General features: G+C 35.2%; 1 protein-coding gene, 1 long non-coding RNA gene and 1 other non-coding gene across 3 annotated transcripts; all 3 read right to left on the bottom strand.

The window, feature by feature from the left end:
* Positions 1–273: 273 nt before the first annotated feature.
* On the bottom strand, positions 274–5,269 carry LOC112715145 (probable glucan 1,3-beta-glucosidase A). Its single transcript, XM_025766905.3, has 10 exons — positions 4,774–5,269; positions 4,527–4,642; positions 4,145–4,264; positions 3,237–3,422; positions 2,739–2,897; positions 2,362–2,531; positions 2,111–2,266; positions 1,223–1,575; positions 646–825; positions 274–567 (listed from the first exon to the last, which is right to left on the bottom strand). The coding sequence occupies exons 1-10, from the start codon at positions 4,847–4,849 to the stop codon at positions 485–487; spliced, it is 1,599 nt and encodes a 532-aa protein (XP_025622690.1). The 5' UTR covers positions 4,850–5,269; the 3' UTR covers positions 274–484.
* A 986-nt stretch (positions 5,270–6,255) lies between these two features.
* Positions 6,256–7,611, bottom strand: LOC140175811 (uncharacterized). The gene is made up of 2 exons (XR_011866432.1): positions 7,059–7,611; positions 6,256–6,497 (listed from the first exon to the last, which is right to left on the bottom strand). It is a non-coding gene; the product is annotated as an uncharacterized lncRNA (long non-coding RNA).
* A 9,988-nt stretch (positions 7,612–17,599) lies between these two features.
* On the bottom strand, positions 17,600–17,671 carry TRNAQ-UUG (transfer RNA glutamine (anticodon UUG)). The gene has a single exon. It is a non-coding gene; the product is annotated as a tRNA-Gln (tRNA).
* Positions 17,672–18,057: the final 386 nt, after the last annotated feature.

The following is an 18,057-nucleotide window of genomic DNA, read 5'->3' on the forward strand; positions in this document are numbered from 1 at the left end:
AATTTTTTATATTGAAATTATATAAAATTATATTTTTATTTGTTATTTTTATTTTTGTATTCTTTTTTTTTTTAATTTTCTCGTTTGTTGTTAGACTTTAAGACTTGTGTCTTTTTTTTTTTTATATATTCTTGTCCACAGATCCATCTACAAAACGGGGGAGGGATTTCACATATATGTATTATAGTTTGTTAACGCAGTTAGGAGTAGTTATTAGACTCAGTTAGTTACTCTAACTACTTTTCCCTCCAATCATACTTGTACGGAACCAAATCAATAGAATTGCAACTTTCCCATTCCAATTATTTTCAATGTAAAATATTACTTGCAGTTTTATTTGAATGAAATGCTGTATTGAAAATTATGCCTGAGAATACATCACTCTATGAATCCATCTAAATGAACAAGATGGAAAACTTTATGAGAAAAAAATAATTGCATCGAATCAAATATGCTTTCATCGCAGGCTAAGGCGAAGGTTGTTTCACAAAAAAGGGAGACAAAAGCAGGTGAATGCCAATCCTATCAATCCAAAAATGTTAAATCTCTGTTTGCTGGGTGATTTACCTGCATAAATAAATAATAGGTACATTAATCTTCCATTTACGCGGTCAATGTAAAAGATAATTATTTTATGTTAATTACCTAACTGAAGATAGTTGCTCCTAATGTTCCACTCAAAATCCCAGTGCTGTCTGTCATTTTTTATTGTCCAGTAACACCATCCAAAGGAAGCTGCATTGTAAACTTCTAACTGTGCCCTTCCGAAATCTTGATAATCCTTTTGCGATCCGCTTGTCACATTCCACTCATTCACCCACTCTCCTGAAAAGAATGGTTGGCTTTCAAGTTATGACAAAACGAAAAGAAAAGAATAATGATATTTATAAATACTATTTGTCGATCGACGATGGAGCGCACAAGTGTTAATGATGGGAAACTCATAGTAGTGAGCAGGGAATCAAGAGGTTTCAATGTCTATTTTTAAAGTCAAGGTTTATGGCTAGAGCTCGGTTATTTGTACTCACTTCTGTTCCATACATTACACCATCCCTCCACCACGTGATGAGGTGTAGAACCTATTCGACGTAGGTCCTATGCCAAATCTAATGGTGGAGGGAAGTGTGTCAACTTGGTATACGAAACAAAATAAGTACATAAACATTTCACAGTGAAACATAATAATATAGCCTCAAACAAATACTAGAGAGAGTTGTCTTACCAATAAAAACAAGTGGGCTATTTGAACTATTCAAGGCCTTGAGTTGACCTTCCCGGCTATTGTATATGTACTGTATGTTATCGCCGACGCTCATATTAACAAAATACGCGTCGAAGAGGTTGTAGTAATGCAAATCCAAAACTGTGTTGTGAGATCCTATGTTGGCTTGGTAAAGTTCCATAGGATCTGCCATGCCAATTCTTTGGCACATTATTACATAAGCTGTTGAAGAGTGTTTTCTAACAATTTGGTAGCCCTGTTTGTAATAAGAAACTAAAGTATCTAATGGAACTGTTCCGGCAGACGGTTCATTTAGAAGCTCAATTCCCAGCAAAGCAGGATTCCTTGCATATCTGTAAAACGAAATCTCTATTCAGTAAGGATATCGGCATATCGCATGAATTCACATAGCAGATCTTAAATGAGTCCATGTCGTTTTCCTTGTAGAAAGAAGTATTTATTAAATAAAAAAAAAAGTTAAAAAAAGAACAAAAGTCAGCAATGATGAACTTTAAGATGAGCTTTGTCTATTTTCTAACCAGGAACAAAAAGGGACAATATAGAATGAAGGAATTGCTATTCCAAAGGAAGCTAGGATCTAAATGATAGTTTTTACTTTGGATGAGAATCTCACTGGCTACTACAACACCAACTGTATATCTTGTTCAGTGTTTCAATGCTAAAAATCTCTTTCTATTCATGTAAAAAAGGGTTAATACTCATATTTGTCCCTAAAAGATAACTCATTTTTCAAATTGATCCTCGAAAGATTTTGTTAGTCATATTAGTCAAGGACGAATTTGAGTATTAACCCCTAACGCTAAACATAGAAGTTGGTTATTCTATAATAAGAAAAATATCAAACATATTCACACACTTTAAACTTACCTAGAAACTAAAAATTCAATAACATTCAACGACTGTTGAATGTTATCTGGAGAATCGGGCCAGCCGATGAATCCATCTCTGCTTGCACTATGTTCCATCCCATTTTGGGAACCAGGAGCAGCATGAAGATCAATTATGCATTTTATATCATATTCTCTGCACCAAAATAATCATTTATATTCTCAGAAAGAAAAAATACAGTTCCAATTGTGCTAAAACTTTTAGGATAATACAGTTAAAATAGCACTTACTGTGCCCATAAAAATGCATTATCTAGAGCATCAAGACTTCCTTCAATAAAAGGACTCGGAGGATCAGGATCGAAAGCAATCCACCACCCAACTGGTATCCTCACAGTGTTTATTCCGTGTTTATATAGAAACTTGAAATCCTCAATGGTGATAAAGGTATTTCTATGTCTCTGCAGTCACAGAAAGTTGAGCAATCAATATAGGAAACACAATCTTTTACTTGATTTTGCAAGTAAATAAAATAGCCAAGAAACTTCTAACTTGCATGTTATAGCTTTTTCTAACAAAATATATTGGCTTATATATATATATATGTTCAACAAAAGGATCCTTTTTGCCATTTATGTGAAGAAAATATTTGAACAATATGATTTTACCTTAAGAACATCTTTCGCACGATCATGTCCATATCCATTTGCTAGCTGGTAATCTCCATGTAAATTATTCGACAAAATTGTCATGTCAAATGTGGCAGCATTATCATCCCATCCTGGTGAACCCGGGTAATCTGCTGTAAGCTGACCATCTGTTGTAGCCTATAAATATAGCGGTACATTCAATCATGTGAATCTGTTAAAAGTTTAATGTCAATATGATTTTACATAGTAAAATAGAGCTTGATTGATATGCAGCACTATCAATGTAAAATGTTTTATCCTAACATCCAATCGGGTCTTGTCGTGTAGGTAAAAGTAGTTTCTTTCTAAGATAGTGAGTGTGCAAGTTAACCATTTTTGGCTATTTTGAAGCATTTAATTGAATGCCAATGGAAATGTCCTTTACACGAACAGCGAAGAGTATTGTGTTAACAAGCATCATATTTTACACACTATCAAACGGCTACTTCGGATTTTCCAGAAAATAAGGATGAATACCTGCAGATAGGCCCCATTCTTTGTCTTCATATGAATTCTACTGTTCCCATTCCGCTCTATTTCGTATGTCTCTGATGTTGAAGGAGAGTTTGCTGTTGCCGAGACAGTGCAGCCATCGCCATCACATGTAAGAAACTGACCTTTTGAGGTACGAAATTGAAATTCAGATGGAGAGACTCTCCATAACTGCAACAGAACAAAGGGAGAATATTTCTATTTAATAAAGCTTTTACTAATTGCCATATCTAACTTCTACCATTATGTTGAGTGATATAAATTCAGTTATGCACAAACAGTAAAACAAGAAAGATATCATTACATCAACTACAATAAATTCTCCAATTACAATTTCTTCCAAGAAACTACCACACGGAGCGAAGAACATTTGCCTTACAAGCATTTCATACTTAATGTAACTAGGAATGAAACTAAAAAGTAGAAAGCAAATACACCATTCTTAATGGGAACATCTTCATATAGCTTACTACTGATCATACGAATAATTGATGGTGAATGAAACCATAACTTATTCAACCAGGTCAATGTTATTAGTGATTTTGTGATCCTTCTGAGTAAGCAACAATACATCAGATCCGATAGAAGGATACCTTTTCTGGCAAGAGTCAGTATATGCTGCAAAACACTTCCAATTTCGAACGATATTCAAGATCATAAATAAAAAGTGATGGTGAATTCAGAAAGTGAACTGATATTAGGACTAAATCAATGCTGCTTCAAATGTTATTTTAACTTAAACGTCGACAAAGGAAATCATAATAACAAACATGACGACTATCTAAATATGAAACTTGCTCGAAGATAATGGCCAAAACAGGTAATATTTCATAGCTGGTTAAGGATTAACAAATTGTTATTAAATCGAAACTAGAACTCAACCTCCGCCTTACCCTGAAGGTTTCCCATGAAGATGCAACATCCCTATCAACAGTCACATTCATTCCTCCCCCATTATCTGCAGATACATACTTCTGCAATGTCACTGACTTAAATTGCACCTCTGTTCCGTCCTACATTTCCCAATATCAACACAAAGATGAATCAACCACATAATAATAAGTCACTAAAATATAAAAATTTAAGAGATAAAGAATAAACATGTTTAGTTTCTATGATTTGTCATCCAATCAGGTGCTGCCATGTAGACAAGAAAGATTTAACTTCCATACCTAATTGGATGGCAATGCCACTACATAGAAATGAAACTCAAAAATCAAAATAAACAAATGGAAAAGTGAGGAAACAAAAATGTGAAGGTAGTAGCTTTCTTACAAGCATGTCTCCATTGGCAATGCCATCAAACAATGAAGGTTTGATCCAACCTTCAATGACCAACCACCCTCCCAAGTTCACTCCTCTCACTTTAGAACCCCTATGTAACCCCTCCACTTGAGACAAACACCAAATTCAATAAAGAACCAAGTTAGCTTCACAACATTGCCACTTTTGAAGAATGAACACATCACACATGAAATGAAAGAACCTTTTGAAAGTTAACAAAAGCAAAACTTTACCTTACCTGAATGTACCTTGTAGGTTATGAGCCAACAAGAGAGTAAGAATGCGCATGCCCATTTAGTAAAAACAAGTCCCATCAATGAAATGTGGATTTCAAAAGCACCCAGAAAGCAAAAAATGAAGAATCCAACATAGAAAAGAAAAAAAAAAGGGAAAAGCTCCCAATAATATTTAAAAGAAAGAGAATCCAAAGCCAAAGGAAGCTAAGCTAAGCTAAAACAAAAGAAGGGTCCACTTTTGAGGGGTTAGTGTGTGAATCTATGCAATCCCTTTCGTTATCACTAAGTTAATACCAAATTGAAGTTTGTGATAGAAGAAGGTTTTGGGATTGCTTTTGTTGCTTATACAACTCCAATTTGTTTATAGTTAATTAATGAATTAATTAGTTAAAGAAATGAAATGTTTGCAGCTACGTTGAAAGATGAAAAGTGAAGCCAATGCGAAAATATGGGCGGAGGAAAAGAATCATGTTGTGGCGTGGGAAAGGTACTAGAATCAAAACTTGTGGGGACTAGGGAGTAGTGTTAAATATCTGATTCATGAATGAATTTTTGGACTTTTGCTTATAATCAATTAATTAGTGTCTTGTCTTTCGTTATTATGGATTGGACTCAGAGGAGAAAAAGGGAGAACAGATTGTGGGATATAGTCGGTGACATGTAAGAAAAAGTACAAGATCGAATTCAAACGATCAAGAAAAAGAAAAGCTTGTTTATTTTCTTTGCCTTTTGCTGTATTGGGTATTGGTTAATTAAATTTTAATTTAATACTTCATGTCATCATTTATTTTGGACGATTTTGATTACCGAAAACAGATGAAAATCGAATCAAATTTATATTTAAATCTCAATCCAAAAATTAGATATGACTCTTGTGTGAGTTGTATTTTAAATTGGATACGTTTAAAACCAGCTTAATAATTGTATACATTTTATGTATTATTTTTTTGTGAATAATTAAATTTTATTAAATAAAAATTAAATAATATTATAAAAAAGAGTATTGATAAATTTTATAAATATAAAATATATTAGTGTATATACCAAAATTGCAAGAACCGGATCGATCATTGAACCGGTTAAGTAACTAATTTAATAGTTTAATGGTTTAACGGTTCAACCGAGATCGAACCGTGATTGAACCGGTTTAATTAATAAACTTATGTTTGATAAGGATGTTAGAATTTTATGCACTTGTATATATAAAGTTTGCAGCCAAAATAATCACAACGAAATTTTTCTACATCAAGCATCATTAACCCTTAAAATTAAAGATGACAAATTCCTCATTCTAACACAAGTATAATAAACTATGTTCTTTAATTGTGATTGCAATGCAACAACAAACCATTATGTCCCAATGTCATACATAACATCAAGGTAATACATTTAAAAAGAATAAATAAATAAACAAAAGGAGTTCAGCTCAAAACATGAGTAAGCCCTTCAAATAATCAAAGTTTATTTGATCCGTGAAATATGCCTTTGACATCAAATTGATCATCAATTTATATATTACTAACTTGGTCAAATTAGTTCCAAAGATATATGAGACATTTAATTGTCTCTTCACTATCAATCTGTTACATTTCTCCATAAAATTAGACTTCAAAAACATAAAATTGGTTCTTGATGAACAGAAAATTGATTATTAAAGAACCATTTTGATGCTGCTGTCACAAATGAGCATCAATGTGTTGCCCCACGTACCTGAACTTTTTTAGGCCTACATGAAATATAAGGATTTAAAATAACAGAACAAAAAGCAGCAGAAGAAAAACTTCGAACAGAAACTGAATTTTAATTCAATTTTCTAGCAACAACTTGATACATCATATGCATTGTCTGGCTCTGTATAAGAAAAGAACAAACTGAGAAAATATTTGCCTTGGATTATATCAAGTCATACACATTCAAAATCCAGAGTCCCAAGATTGTATCAATTCTATATAGCATTCAAAATCCAGAATCTAAAATTGAACTTATATCAAATTTATATTAAGCAAATTCAGAATTACAGAATAATTAACTAGAGGTCAGAACAAAACACCAACAATCTAGCTCTGTTAACAACAATGAACAGCGAAGAAAATTAACTCAGAAAACAACTAATTAACCCAGAAGAAAAATCAACAATCAACATAATTAAATTCAAAACATTAATATCTCAAAATTCAGCAGAATCATCAATAATACATCATATGCATGTTCAGAATAAATTTGAAATTTCAGAGGGATAGAGTCAGGGAAATAGAATTAGGGAGTGTTAGAGACTGAGACTTGAGACCTGAGAGGATTGAAGGCTTGAAGCAGAGAAGAAGAGACTTGAAACTTGAGATCTGAGACCTACGATGTTGAAGCAGAGACTAGAGACAAAAGGTAGCCGCTTCGACTGCGAGACTCCACGCGAAAAAGAGAAGCCACGACAGAGAAGCAATGACGGTGAGACACGGTGCGGAGCATAGAAGCAGAAACGACACCAGCGAGGAGGGGAGAAGGAGAAACGACGAGGAGGAGAGAAGCGGCGAGGACCACCACGGCAAGGATCCGAGAAGTGGCGACGACCCACGGCGAGGAGCAGCGAAGTGGCAATGACCCACGACGACGAGCAGCGAAGCGGCGCGACCCACAGCGACAAATCGAGCTCGGACAGAGAGGGCGACAGATAGAGAAAGGAGAGAAGGGTTCGGCGATGAGTTCGGGCTCTGAAGTGGAATGGTGGGTGGTGGCTGTTGTTGGAATTCGAAGAGAGGAGAGGATTGTGGGTGCTGGACGCGGAGAAGAAAGGAGAGATGAGTGGCTTCAATTGGTGTTTGGTGATTTAGGGTCGAGCTTCAGCACTTTCCTTTCTTCTTTTTATTTTTTTTAAATTTTTACACAAAACGGCGCCGTTTTAGAGGATATATTTTCGAACCAAAAACCCTCTAAAAAACCGAACGGTTCTACCAATTCACCGGTTAACCGTCGGTTTGACCGATTTTTTACCGATTTTTTGTTAAACAGTTTTAAAGCTTACCCGGACCGACTAACTGACCGGTCCCTGGTTAACCCGATTGAACCGGCCGGTCCGATTCAGTTTTCAGAACCATGGTATATACACATAAATATATTTTAATATATAATATTTTAAAAAAATAAGTGCAATTTTTGTTTTAAAATAAATATAAGGGTTAAGCACGATTTTGATCTTTAAGGTGTAAGTTTAAAATTTTCTTCGTTTCTAACCTTTTGTTGCATATAAATCGTTTCTAAAATTTAACGTAGTTTTAAAATCATCATTTTTACCAAAATTTTAATTTGTATTACCAAATTACGCCTAATTAAAAAATTATAAAATAAAAAAAGAAGAAAGAAAACGGATGAAAAGGGAAAGGGGAAGGAAATCACGCGAAGGGGGGAAGAAGAAGGAAAAGGGAAGGTGGGAAAAAGGCCAGGGAATCACGCGAGGGGGAAGGAAATCTGCCACATTGTCGTTTTGTTCATCCTCCTTTCGTTGGTCATTGCTACTCGTCGTCACTCGTTGCTGCTCCTTGTCTCGCGACGGACAGAAGACACGCGAGCCTTGCCTCCGTCGAAGAGCACGTGAATAGAGATAGAAAACGCACAGACAAGGAGAGAAAGAGGGGTGCCTCGTTGCCGTCACACTCTGCCACTGCCGCCGATGCTTTTGGTCCTCGCCGCCACTTCGCGTCCTCGCCGCTGGTCTTCTCTAGGATTTTGATTCTGTTTTTGAGTCGTTCTGCTTCTACTTCTAATGATTCTGATTTTGATTTTATTGTTCATTATTTCTTCTGCTTCTAATTTGATCTGTGATCTCTTTATGTTTTATTCTTTTGATTTTTTGTGTTATAATTTCTTTGATCTTCTGGTGCTTTACCAGTAGAAAAAACAAGCTGCAATGTGCAGTACCACATTTTTCTGAGCTTTGTATATTTTAGAAAACAAAATTAATTTTCTGGGCTTTGTATTTCTAATTCTATTTTTTATGTTTATTACATTCGTTGTGCTTCTGATTTTATTATTGTTGTTGCTGGCGCTGTGATGAAGAAGAAAAAAAAAAGGAAGAAGAGATGCTGCTGTATGGAAAAGAAGAAAAAGAATAGAAACTGGGTATTTTGGAGAAGAAGGAAAAGAGTATTTTGGTCCGAAGAATGGTTTTAAATTAGGTTAAACCTGAAGGATGATTTTGTATGCAAAAAAATGTTGGGACAAAAAAAACTTTTGGCCTATATCTTAGAAATCAAAATCGTACTTAACCCTAAATATAAAGTATATAAATATATACAAAAATATTTTTATTTATTAAGATTAATTATTATGTAGTATTATTTGTAATTACTTAAAAATAATTAAATTATTTTATATTATTTAAAAATAATTCAATTTATAAAAGTACTATAATAATTAATTTTGTTAAAAATATATTATTATATAATATAATTTTTTATCCAAATATTTATAAATATGCATCTTATTCTAAATATATAATAATATCATGAAGAATATATAATAATATATTTTCTAACGTGCATAGAGTTATACTTTGATATTAACAAATGTTTTAAGGGAATGACTTCAATGAACTAACTAGAATTTTAGATCTTAATGATCCATATAGAAAAATATAAAATAATTTTATAAAAAAGTAAATAATTATTTTTTATTATAAAAAATTTGAATACTAACAAAATTGACTATAAAACAATAAAATTAAAGTTATATCCATAGAAGATCGACTTCCTACAATAAAATTATCCAAACCTTAAAAAATTATCCAAAAATTTTAAATTACCCTTCCCTCATCATCATCATTATCACATTACTCTTTCTCTTTCTCTTTCTCCCTCCTCTTTCTGCACAGGCTTACCACTCCAATCCTCCTTCATCCCCTTTCATTTATCACTGTTATCGTTGAGTCTTTCTCCGCATGTGTCCACCTTCATCACTACTGCTATCTTCGGAACCAGTGAGCATCGGATTCTATTCTCTCCGATTCGAGGTCTTTCCATAACCTCCAGCGGCGATCCAGGCTCGCTTTGCGACCTTAGCTCAAAGAACTCGCCGTTGAAGCTCAATGTGAAAACTCTGGGGAAAGCGAAAAAATGTATGCTTTTCGGCAAAATTCGGGTCAAGTCTGTTGGTATTCGGATTTTGCAAGTGGGACTAGAAATACGTTATTGAGAAAGGTGAAGGTGGTGGCTTTTTAAGAGCTAGAGACGATGGCGGCCCTGAATGCGAGTAGGTTGAACAGTATCACCCCAACTGGTCCTCTGTAATCAGCATCAATCATCACACACCAACGTCAATCAAATGCTTCAATGCAAGCTCCGGCCGGGGAGATGTAGAGAAACAAAAACCCTCAAAATTAACACCAAAAACAAATTTAAAACCATAACTCGAACAAAAACGAAGACGAGGACGAGTTTACTCTACCACACTATCCTAATCTTTGAGAATCCGGGCCTCTTCTTCGACGAAGACAAGTTCATTCTCTATTGCGTTGCTTGCTGACATCGGTCCGGTGGGCATTGATGACAACTGCCACCGAAGGGAACCTTAGTCAGAGCTCTGGTCGATTCTTCCGTTGGTTGAAGCTTTGCGGCAAGAAGGATGCATCTGCTGCTTGATTACATTGGGGATGAAGCTCTCCTGATAGTGTTTTCTAGCGGTGTATGCGGCTAGGGTACAGCCGCAACTCTAGAAGTGATGATCATGATGACGGGAGAGGGAAGGGTAATTTGGAGTTTTTGGGTAGCTTTTTAGGGTTTTGATAGTTTTATCATACATAATTGATCTTTCATAGGTACAACTTTAATTTTGTTGTTTCATGGTTAGTTTTGTCAATGTTCGAATCTTTTATGGTAAAAAATGATTATTTTCTCTTTATAAAATGTTTATATTACCCTTTTCTCAATCTTAAGGTAATATAATAGTAAAAATAATTCTAGTGTAGGGTGATCGTGCGAAAAATCTAGACATAATTTTAAAATACATTCTTGTATTTGGTATAGAAACCTGATATATATGTTTTTGTTGCTAAAAAGTGAAAAAAGAGTCCTATTTTTAATACATTGTTTAGTTAAAAAAAAATAAACGAAGAAAATGAAAGAAAGTAAAATGGGCGAAAAAAAGATATTTTCTCTTGTTTGCTTCAGTAGTGAATATTTTGAAAGAAAATTTTTAGTCATGGCAAATTTTTTTTCCTTTATTGAGAAGAAAATATGAAGAAACTATATTAAAAAATTTTATTTTTCAAATTTATTTTATTTTGTTCAATCCAAATAAGAAAATAATTTTTTTTCTCTCAAGTTTTTTTACATCCAAACAACATAAGAGAAAAGAAAATTTTTTTCTTATTTTTATTTTTTTTATTTTATTAATTTTTCCTCTTTTTTCTCTTATCATCCAAATAAAGACTAACCATCGATTTTTATACAATTTTTTTAATTTCTAATTTAGTGGCCAAATTTGAGAAGAAAAAAGATCATTTCTCATAAGAAACAAAAATGTAATATAATCTTTTTGCACGCTTTTACTTTCTAATCAAAGTTTTGACCACTAAGTAAAAAAAAATTTTAAAAAAGTTTTTTGCTCCACTTTCTCAAATACTAACTTTTTATCCAAATAGCTAAATGAGTAAATGTAAATAAGACTATTTAAAAGAGATAGTAGTTAAGGAAACTCTGTTCGGTTGCAGAGTGTGGTGGTGAGGCAGAGGAGTTGCTCCACGCAAGAGAGGGAGACTCAGAAAATGTGAGATAGCAAAGAGAGACAAAAAGTGTGATTTCTTATTGTAAACTGATATATATACTCTCAATCTGAGCCACACATTTGATACAGTCTGATTAAATTCCTTACTCTACTCTAACTAATTCTAATGTTAATTTACTAAGCGGGACAGCTTGTTATATATGTTGTCAAACTATCAATCTACTCTACTATAATCTGGCTACACCCCCCCCCCGCGCGCGCGCGCGCGCAAGTTGGGGGTATGAAAATTAATCAGACCCAACTTGACTTCACAAGACAAGAAAGGATTAGGTGTAGAGGTTTAGTCAAAATATTAGCAACCTGATTTACTGATGAAACAGGGAGCAGTTTCAAAGTGCCTTCTTGGACCTTCTCTCTCACAGTGTGGCAGTCAATCTCGATATGTTTTGTTCGTTCGTGAAACACAGGATTGGCTGCGATATGTAGTGCAAACTGGGTGTCACAGTATAAGGTAATTGGCTTCGGAGGTGTTGCATGAAAATCTCGAAGAAGAAAAGAAAGCCAGATACCTTCACATGTGGCGAGCGCCATTGCCCGATACTCCGCTTCAGCAAAGGAGCGCGCAACAGTTTGTTGTTTCTTGCATCTCCATGACACCAACGACTTACCAAGGTAAAAACAAAATCCAGACACAGATCGGCGAGTATCGGGACAAGCTCCCAAGAATGCTGTCAAGTTGAAGTGGTCTGAAGCTGAGAATAGAACACCTTTGGTTGGAGCACCTTTGAGATACCTCAGGACGTGGAGTGCTGCCTTGAAGTGGGTATCAGTTGCACAATCCAGGTATTGACTTAGCTTGCTTACTGCAAAAGGACGAGTATTTGTTAGATAGATCAGCCACCCAATCAGTCTTCTGTATGCAAAAACATCCTGCAATTGATTCCCTAACGACTTTGACAATTTTGTGGTGTAATCCATAGGTGTGGTGACTGGTTTTGCATCTTGTAGTCCAAATTCCTCAAGGAGGTCCAATGTGTATTTTCTTTGATACATTGCTATGCCTCTGTGGCTTCTAGCGAATTCGAGCCCCAAGAAGAATTTTAATTCCCCAAGATCCTTGATTTTAAACTTATCATCAAGTAAGTGTTTCACTCTCTCAATCTCTCTAAGCTCATTCCCGCCTAAAACCAAGTCATCCACATACACAAGAATGCAAGTGAATGATGCAGCTGTGGACTTAGTAAACAAACAACTATTGGCCTTGGATTGAAAGTAACCAAACTGAATGAGCACGCAACATATTTCTGGTGCCATTGGCGGCTGGCTTGTTTGAGGCCGTACAAAGAGCGTTGTAGTTTGCAGACAAAACCAGGTGGGACTTGAAGACCTAGAGGTGGCTTCATGTACACTTCTTTGGGCAAGTTACCGTGCAAGAACGCAGTATTGTCATCGAGCTGATGCACAAACCAGTTTCTAGTCGAAGCAATAGTGAGCAAGACTCTCAAAGTAGTTAGTTTAATCACATGACTAAACGTATCGAAAAAATCAAACCCAGCAGTTTTGGTGAATCCCTTTTCCACCAATTTGGCTTTATGTTGCTCAACTTCACCATTAGACTTAAACTTGGTCTTAAAGACCCATTTACAATCGATCGCCTTCTTTCCTTTGGGCAGAGGAGTCAGTGTCCATGTCTTATTTTCTTTAAGAGCATTGAGTTCATCTCTAATTGCCTTCTTCCAACAACTATGAGTGATTGCCTCCTCATAACTTCGTGGTTCAATGTTAGCAGATAAAGCAGTCGAGAAGGCCCAGTAACCTGCTGAAAGAGAATTCAAGCACACATAATTAGAGAGAGAATATTTTCCGTGGCACTAACTGGAGGACTGTTGATCAGTAGTGGTGAATCGCATATCAATGGTAGTCTTAGAGGTAGGCGGGTTTGTGTTTAACTCGAGTGGATCGTCGCACCTCTGGCTGCACATTAGGCAATGCTAAATTCTGCATAAGTGGGTGTGATGTATCTAAATTGCGTCTGTGAATAGAATCTTGTGAATGTAGATGTGGTGAAAAATGTGAATTAGGGATAGTTGATGATGCATAAGGAGTGGATTGAAATGCTGCCATGGGTGTGTGAGTGCAAGCAAAATTCGGGGACGGATTAGGGAGAGTATATTGAGCTGCTGGCAGCACTATATTATCCAGCCGCTGTGTATAAGTGCAGGGATCCGAAGTGGGATCATGGTGGAGAAAAGGATCAACATGTTCATGTGACTTATAGTTAGTAGTTGTTTTTAAAGAAATGGGACCAATGATATTTTTGAAAGGGAAGAACTGTTCATAAAATTTCACATTCCTTGAGACTAGTATCTCTCAGATTTTTGTGTCTAATAGAATATATCCTTTGGTTCCTGACTTAAATCCTAAGAAAACACATTCTCTAGCTCTAGCGTCAAGCTTTCTTCTATGAGAAACCAAAGTTGATGCATAAACCAAACAACCAAATACCTTGAGGTATTTAATATCCGGTAAGGTATTATATAAGAACTGATAAGGGCTAGAAGGTGCTATCTTAATGTGAGGTGTTCTATTTAAAATGTGGATGGCATGAGCCATGGCATAGTGCCAAAAACGAATGGTAAGTTTGAATTAAAAATGAATGTCCTGGCTACGTTCAAGATTTCTTGATGTCATCTTTTTACCATCCCATTCTGTTGTGGAGTTTCCACACAGCTAGTTTGGTGTATAATACCTTTGGTTTGGTAGAATGAAGGCATCGAAAATTCTTGACCGTTATCAGATCGAATGCACTTATGATTTTATTGTGTTAAGTTTCAACAAGTTGGACAAAATTTTCAATTAATTTTCTGACCTAAGATTTGTTTTTCAAACAAAAAATAACCAAGTGAATTTACTTTTGTCTTCAATCACTGTGAGAAAATATTTGTGGCCAAAATAGATGGTATAGCTATAGGTCCCCAAATGTCCATATGCACTAGATCAAAAATATTTTCAGATTTGGTGTGACTTTCATTAAATGGCAAGCATTTTTGCTTTGCATAGCGGCATGGAGAACATGGTACATCACTACTATGATATGTAATGAATGGATATGCAACTTTCATTTATTGTATCTTATTACATGAGATATGTCCTAAACGATGATGCCAAAGTATTGCATCATCTAATGTATGAATGATATTGTGTGTGTGTACAGGAGTCACAGATTTATCTACATCACCCTTTATTATATGCATTAGTTCTGGTGCTGCTGCCAAAACAGGTTTGATCCGTATTGTATACAATCCCCCCTTTTTTATCAGCAGCTCCAATCGTCTTTAAAGTAAGTCGCTCCTGAATCTCACAATCATGTGCATTGAACAAAAAGGAACATGAAAGTGCATCAACTGCTTTTGAAATTGAAATGAAATTATACTTGAAAGTAGGAATATATAAGACATCGGTCAAGTAAAAGCTTGCTGAGAAAAAAATTGTCCCACAAATAATTGTGACAACTTTAGAACCATTTGGCATTATGACTTAAACAGGTTTTATTGTTTTAACAGATTGAAAGAAATCGAGTGAGAATGACACATGAGCACTAGCTCCTGTATCCAAAATCCAGTCATGACAATTTAAAATATGGCTGAAAATTGATAAAAGATAGAAGGTACCTGTGGATGGTGCATGTACAGATGCCAAATTCCCATTATTTGGGGGTCACTACATTATTGTTGGAACAAGGCAAGCAGGGCTTCCTTTTGCTTATCGGAAAATAACCCATCAAGACTGACTCTTTCATCCCTCTGGATTAAAGGTTCAATGCTGCTCTCTTCATTGTTCGCAGCAGTTATGGAATTTACTGAGTTCATGGCACTTGAGCCATCAGTATTTCCTTTGAATTGATTCCTTTGCATGTGTGGTGAGAATCCATGCTTGTAATAATAGGTGTCTACTAGGTGACCATTCTTGCCACAGTGACAGCACAATTTTGGTGTCCCTCGGCCATGTCCTTTACCTCTGCCCCCATGACCCCTATCTCTTCCTCTAATTGAACTACTTCCATTGTTCTGATAAGTCCCAAATGCATTCGTATTGACAGCATTTGCCATCATTCTTGCTTCAGGATCCATTGAGTGTATCAATTGTCTCTCTTGCTGTAAAAGCGAGGAGAAGGCTGCTGCTACAGTTTGTAAGGGTGTTACAAGCATGAGTTGGGAGCGTACATTTTCATATTGGTCGTTTAATCTTCGAAGGAACCTAATTACATAGGACTACTCTCTGTACTCTTTAATCATTTCAAGATTCTTTTCACATTCACAGTTATGAAGGCAAGAACATATTGCAATAGATCTAAACTCATCTAATTCCTCCTAAATACTCTTCAACTTAGTATAGTAGGAAGTGATGGTGAGTTCACCTTGTCTCAACAAAAACAATTATTCTTTCAGATCTGCAATTCTGAATAGGTCCCCTTGATCGAATCTGTGCTTCAGGTCCATCCATAGCTCATAAGCGTTGTTACACCATAAGACGCTCTGGAGAATTTATGGACTAAGAAATCTGTGTAGCCACGACAAAACAAATGTATTACAATGATCCCAGGCTCCGAAGGAAGGATTTTTCCTCTCTGGCTTCATTAGGGTTCCGTTGATAAATTGGAGTTTGATCTTCGATTTGAGTGAAAGTGTTGCTGACCTTGACCACGAATGGTAATTCGAGGTGGTTAATGGAGCGTCCGTGAGTGAAATTCCAGGAGTTTCGCTAGGGTGCAAATAGAAGTGACTAGACGAATCTTGCAGCAAATTCGTGTTGGATCTTGACGTTTGTGCTTGAAATACATTGAATTAGGCCATCATGCGCGCGAATTTCTGCATATCGCTTGCCGAGAACGCTTGGTTCTCCGGATTCGCCTCTTCGTCATGCACGTTCGATTCCATTGATGATCGAATCGTGTAAGCACTACTTCACACGAATCTCCTCAAGGATGTGATCTTGCGCAGGATGGTTACACTCTTTTTGCAACTCCACGCTCACCACGCCATGAGAAAACCCTGTTCGGTTGCAGAGTGTGGTGGTGAGGCAGAGGAGTTGCTCCACGCAAGAGAGGAAGACTCAGAAAATATGAGATAGCAAGACAAAAAGTGTGATTTTATTATTGTAAACTGATATATATACACTCAATGTGAGCCACACATTTGATAACTGCTTGACTAAATTTCTTACTCTACTCTAATTAATTCTGATGTTAATTTATTAAGTAGGACATCTTTTTATACATATTGTCAAACTATCGATCTACTCTACTATAATCTAACTACAGTAGTCTTGACAATACTTCAAGTATTTTACACGAAAAATATTTCTGTAAGAGAATTTTTATGATAAACATAAAAATAATAGACATTAACTTGATTCAATTTTAACTGTATAATTATTTTTACAGTTAAAATGCAACCAAATCACTCTACCAAGCTAGTTTTCATTCAAAAAGATGAGTTCAATCATTGTTAGGTTACTTTAGATTTCATCCTTTTAGTTTAACACTCAAAAGAAGTTTTTTGCTCTTTTTGACCATGCATAGGCTACAATAAATATACTTCAAAAATACATATTTTTTGTGTGTGTACAATTACTTATGAGTTAAGAATGGTCATTTTTTCTCTTTCCACGATCAAATCCTCTTCTAGCTAGCAATGCAATCCACATTATACCTTAGCCTAAGTTCTAGGTATTTTACCTCTTTGGCTACTAATCTTTTCGAATTCAACTATTAACTTGTTTTTTATTTTGTCTATTAACTCGTATGGCTATTAACTCAGAATCTCACCTTGTGTCAACATCTATTATCTAACTTCTATGCCTTTAACACAAACACATTTTTTTTTTTGAATGAAACACTAACATATGTTCAATTAAAGTAGTATATCTTTATTCTTAACTAATAATTTTGGGTTTAGAATTTAAATAAATGATATATAAAAAATTAATATAAATTATTATAAAATTAAAAAAGAAAAATGGTATTGTCCTTTAGAAAAATATTATTTTTTTTTTAGCCAAACAGACAAACAATTAATCATAAAAAAGCAGTAGCATTTTTTTATTTTTGGATGAAAAAGGTCCTACCGGGAGTCGAACCCAGGTCGCTGGATTCAAAGTCCAGAGTGCTAACCACTACACCATAGAACCAAGACATTACGGAAGGATTTTCAAACACATTTTATTTATAAACTTAGTTTTGTCGTGGGAAGCATATGATCGTTTCACTTTCCTAGTAAGATGGCAATTAAAAAGCCAAAAAGAGAATACTCCAGAGCAAATTTTTTGCATGGTACAAAATAAGGTACGATTGGTCTTAAGGTGTTAATATGTAGTTATGTACTATGCAAGTTTGTCCTTTTTAGCTTGATAATCTACATCTTTTTTCTAGCTTGAATCACATATATCTAAATTATATTATTTGAAATTAGATTAATTTGAGCGTAACTTTTTGTAGATATTGACCAAATTTTGGTTGTAACATTCTATTAGATTTTGTGGTATTTTTTTTTTATTTTAAGAGCGGAACAATACGC

Source organism: Arachis hypogaea, chromosome 10, assembly GCF_003086295.3.
Source record: "Arachis hypogaea cultivar Tifrunner chromosome 10, arahy.Tifrunner.gnm2.J5K5, whole genome shotgun sequence".
NCBI classification, from domain to species: Eukaryota; Viridiplantae; Streptophyta; class Magnoliopsida; order Fabales; family Fabaceae; genus Arachis; species Arachis hypogaea.

Coding starts and splice junctions, on each gene's coding strand:
- LOC112715145 (XM_025766905.3), bottom strand. CDS start 4,849: ATGGGACTTGTTTTTACTAAATGGGCATGCGCATTCTTACTCTCTTGT. Junction 4,643..4,773: donor AACCTACAAGGTACATTCAG/GTAAGGTAAAGT, acceptor GTTTGTCTCAAG/TGGAGGGGTTACATAGGGGT. Junction 3,423..4,144: donor CTTCATGGGAAACCTTCAGG/GTAAGGCGGAGG, acceptor GTTCTGTTGCAG/TTATGGAGAGTCTCTCCATC.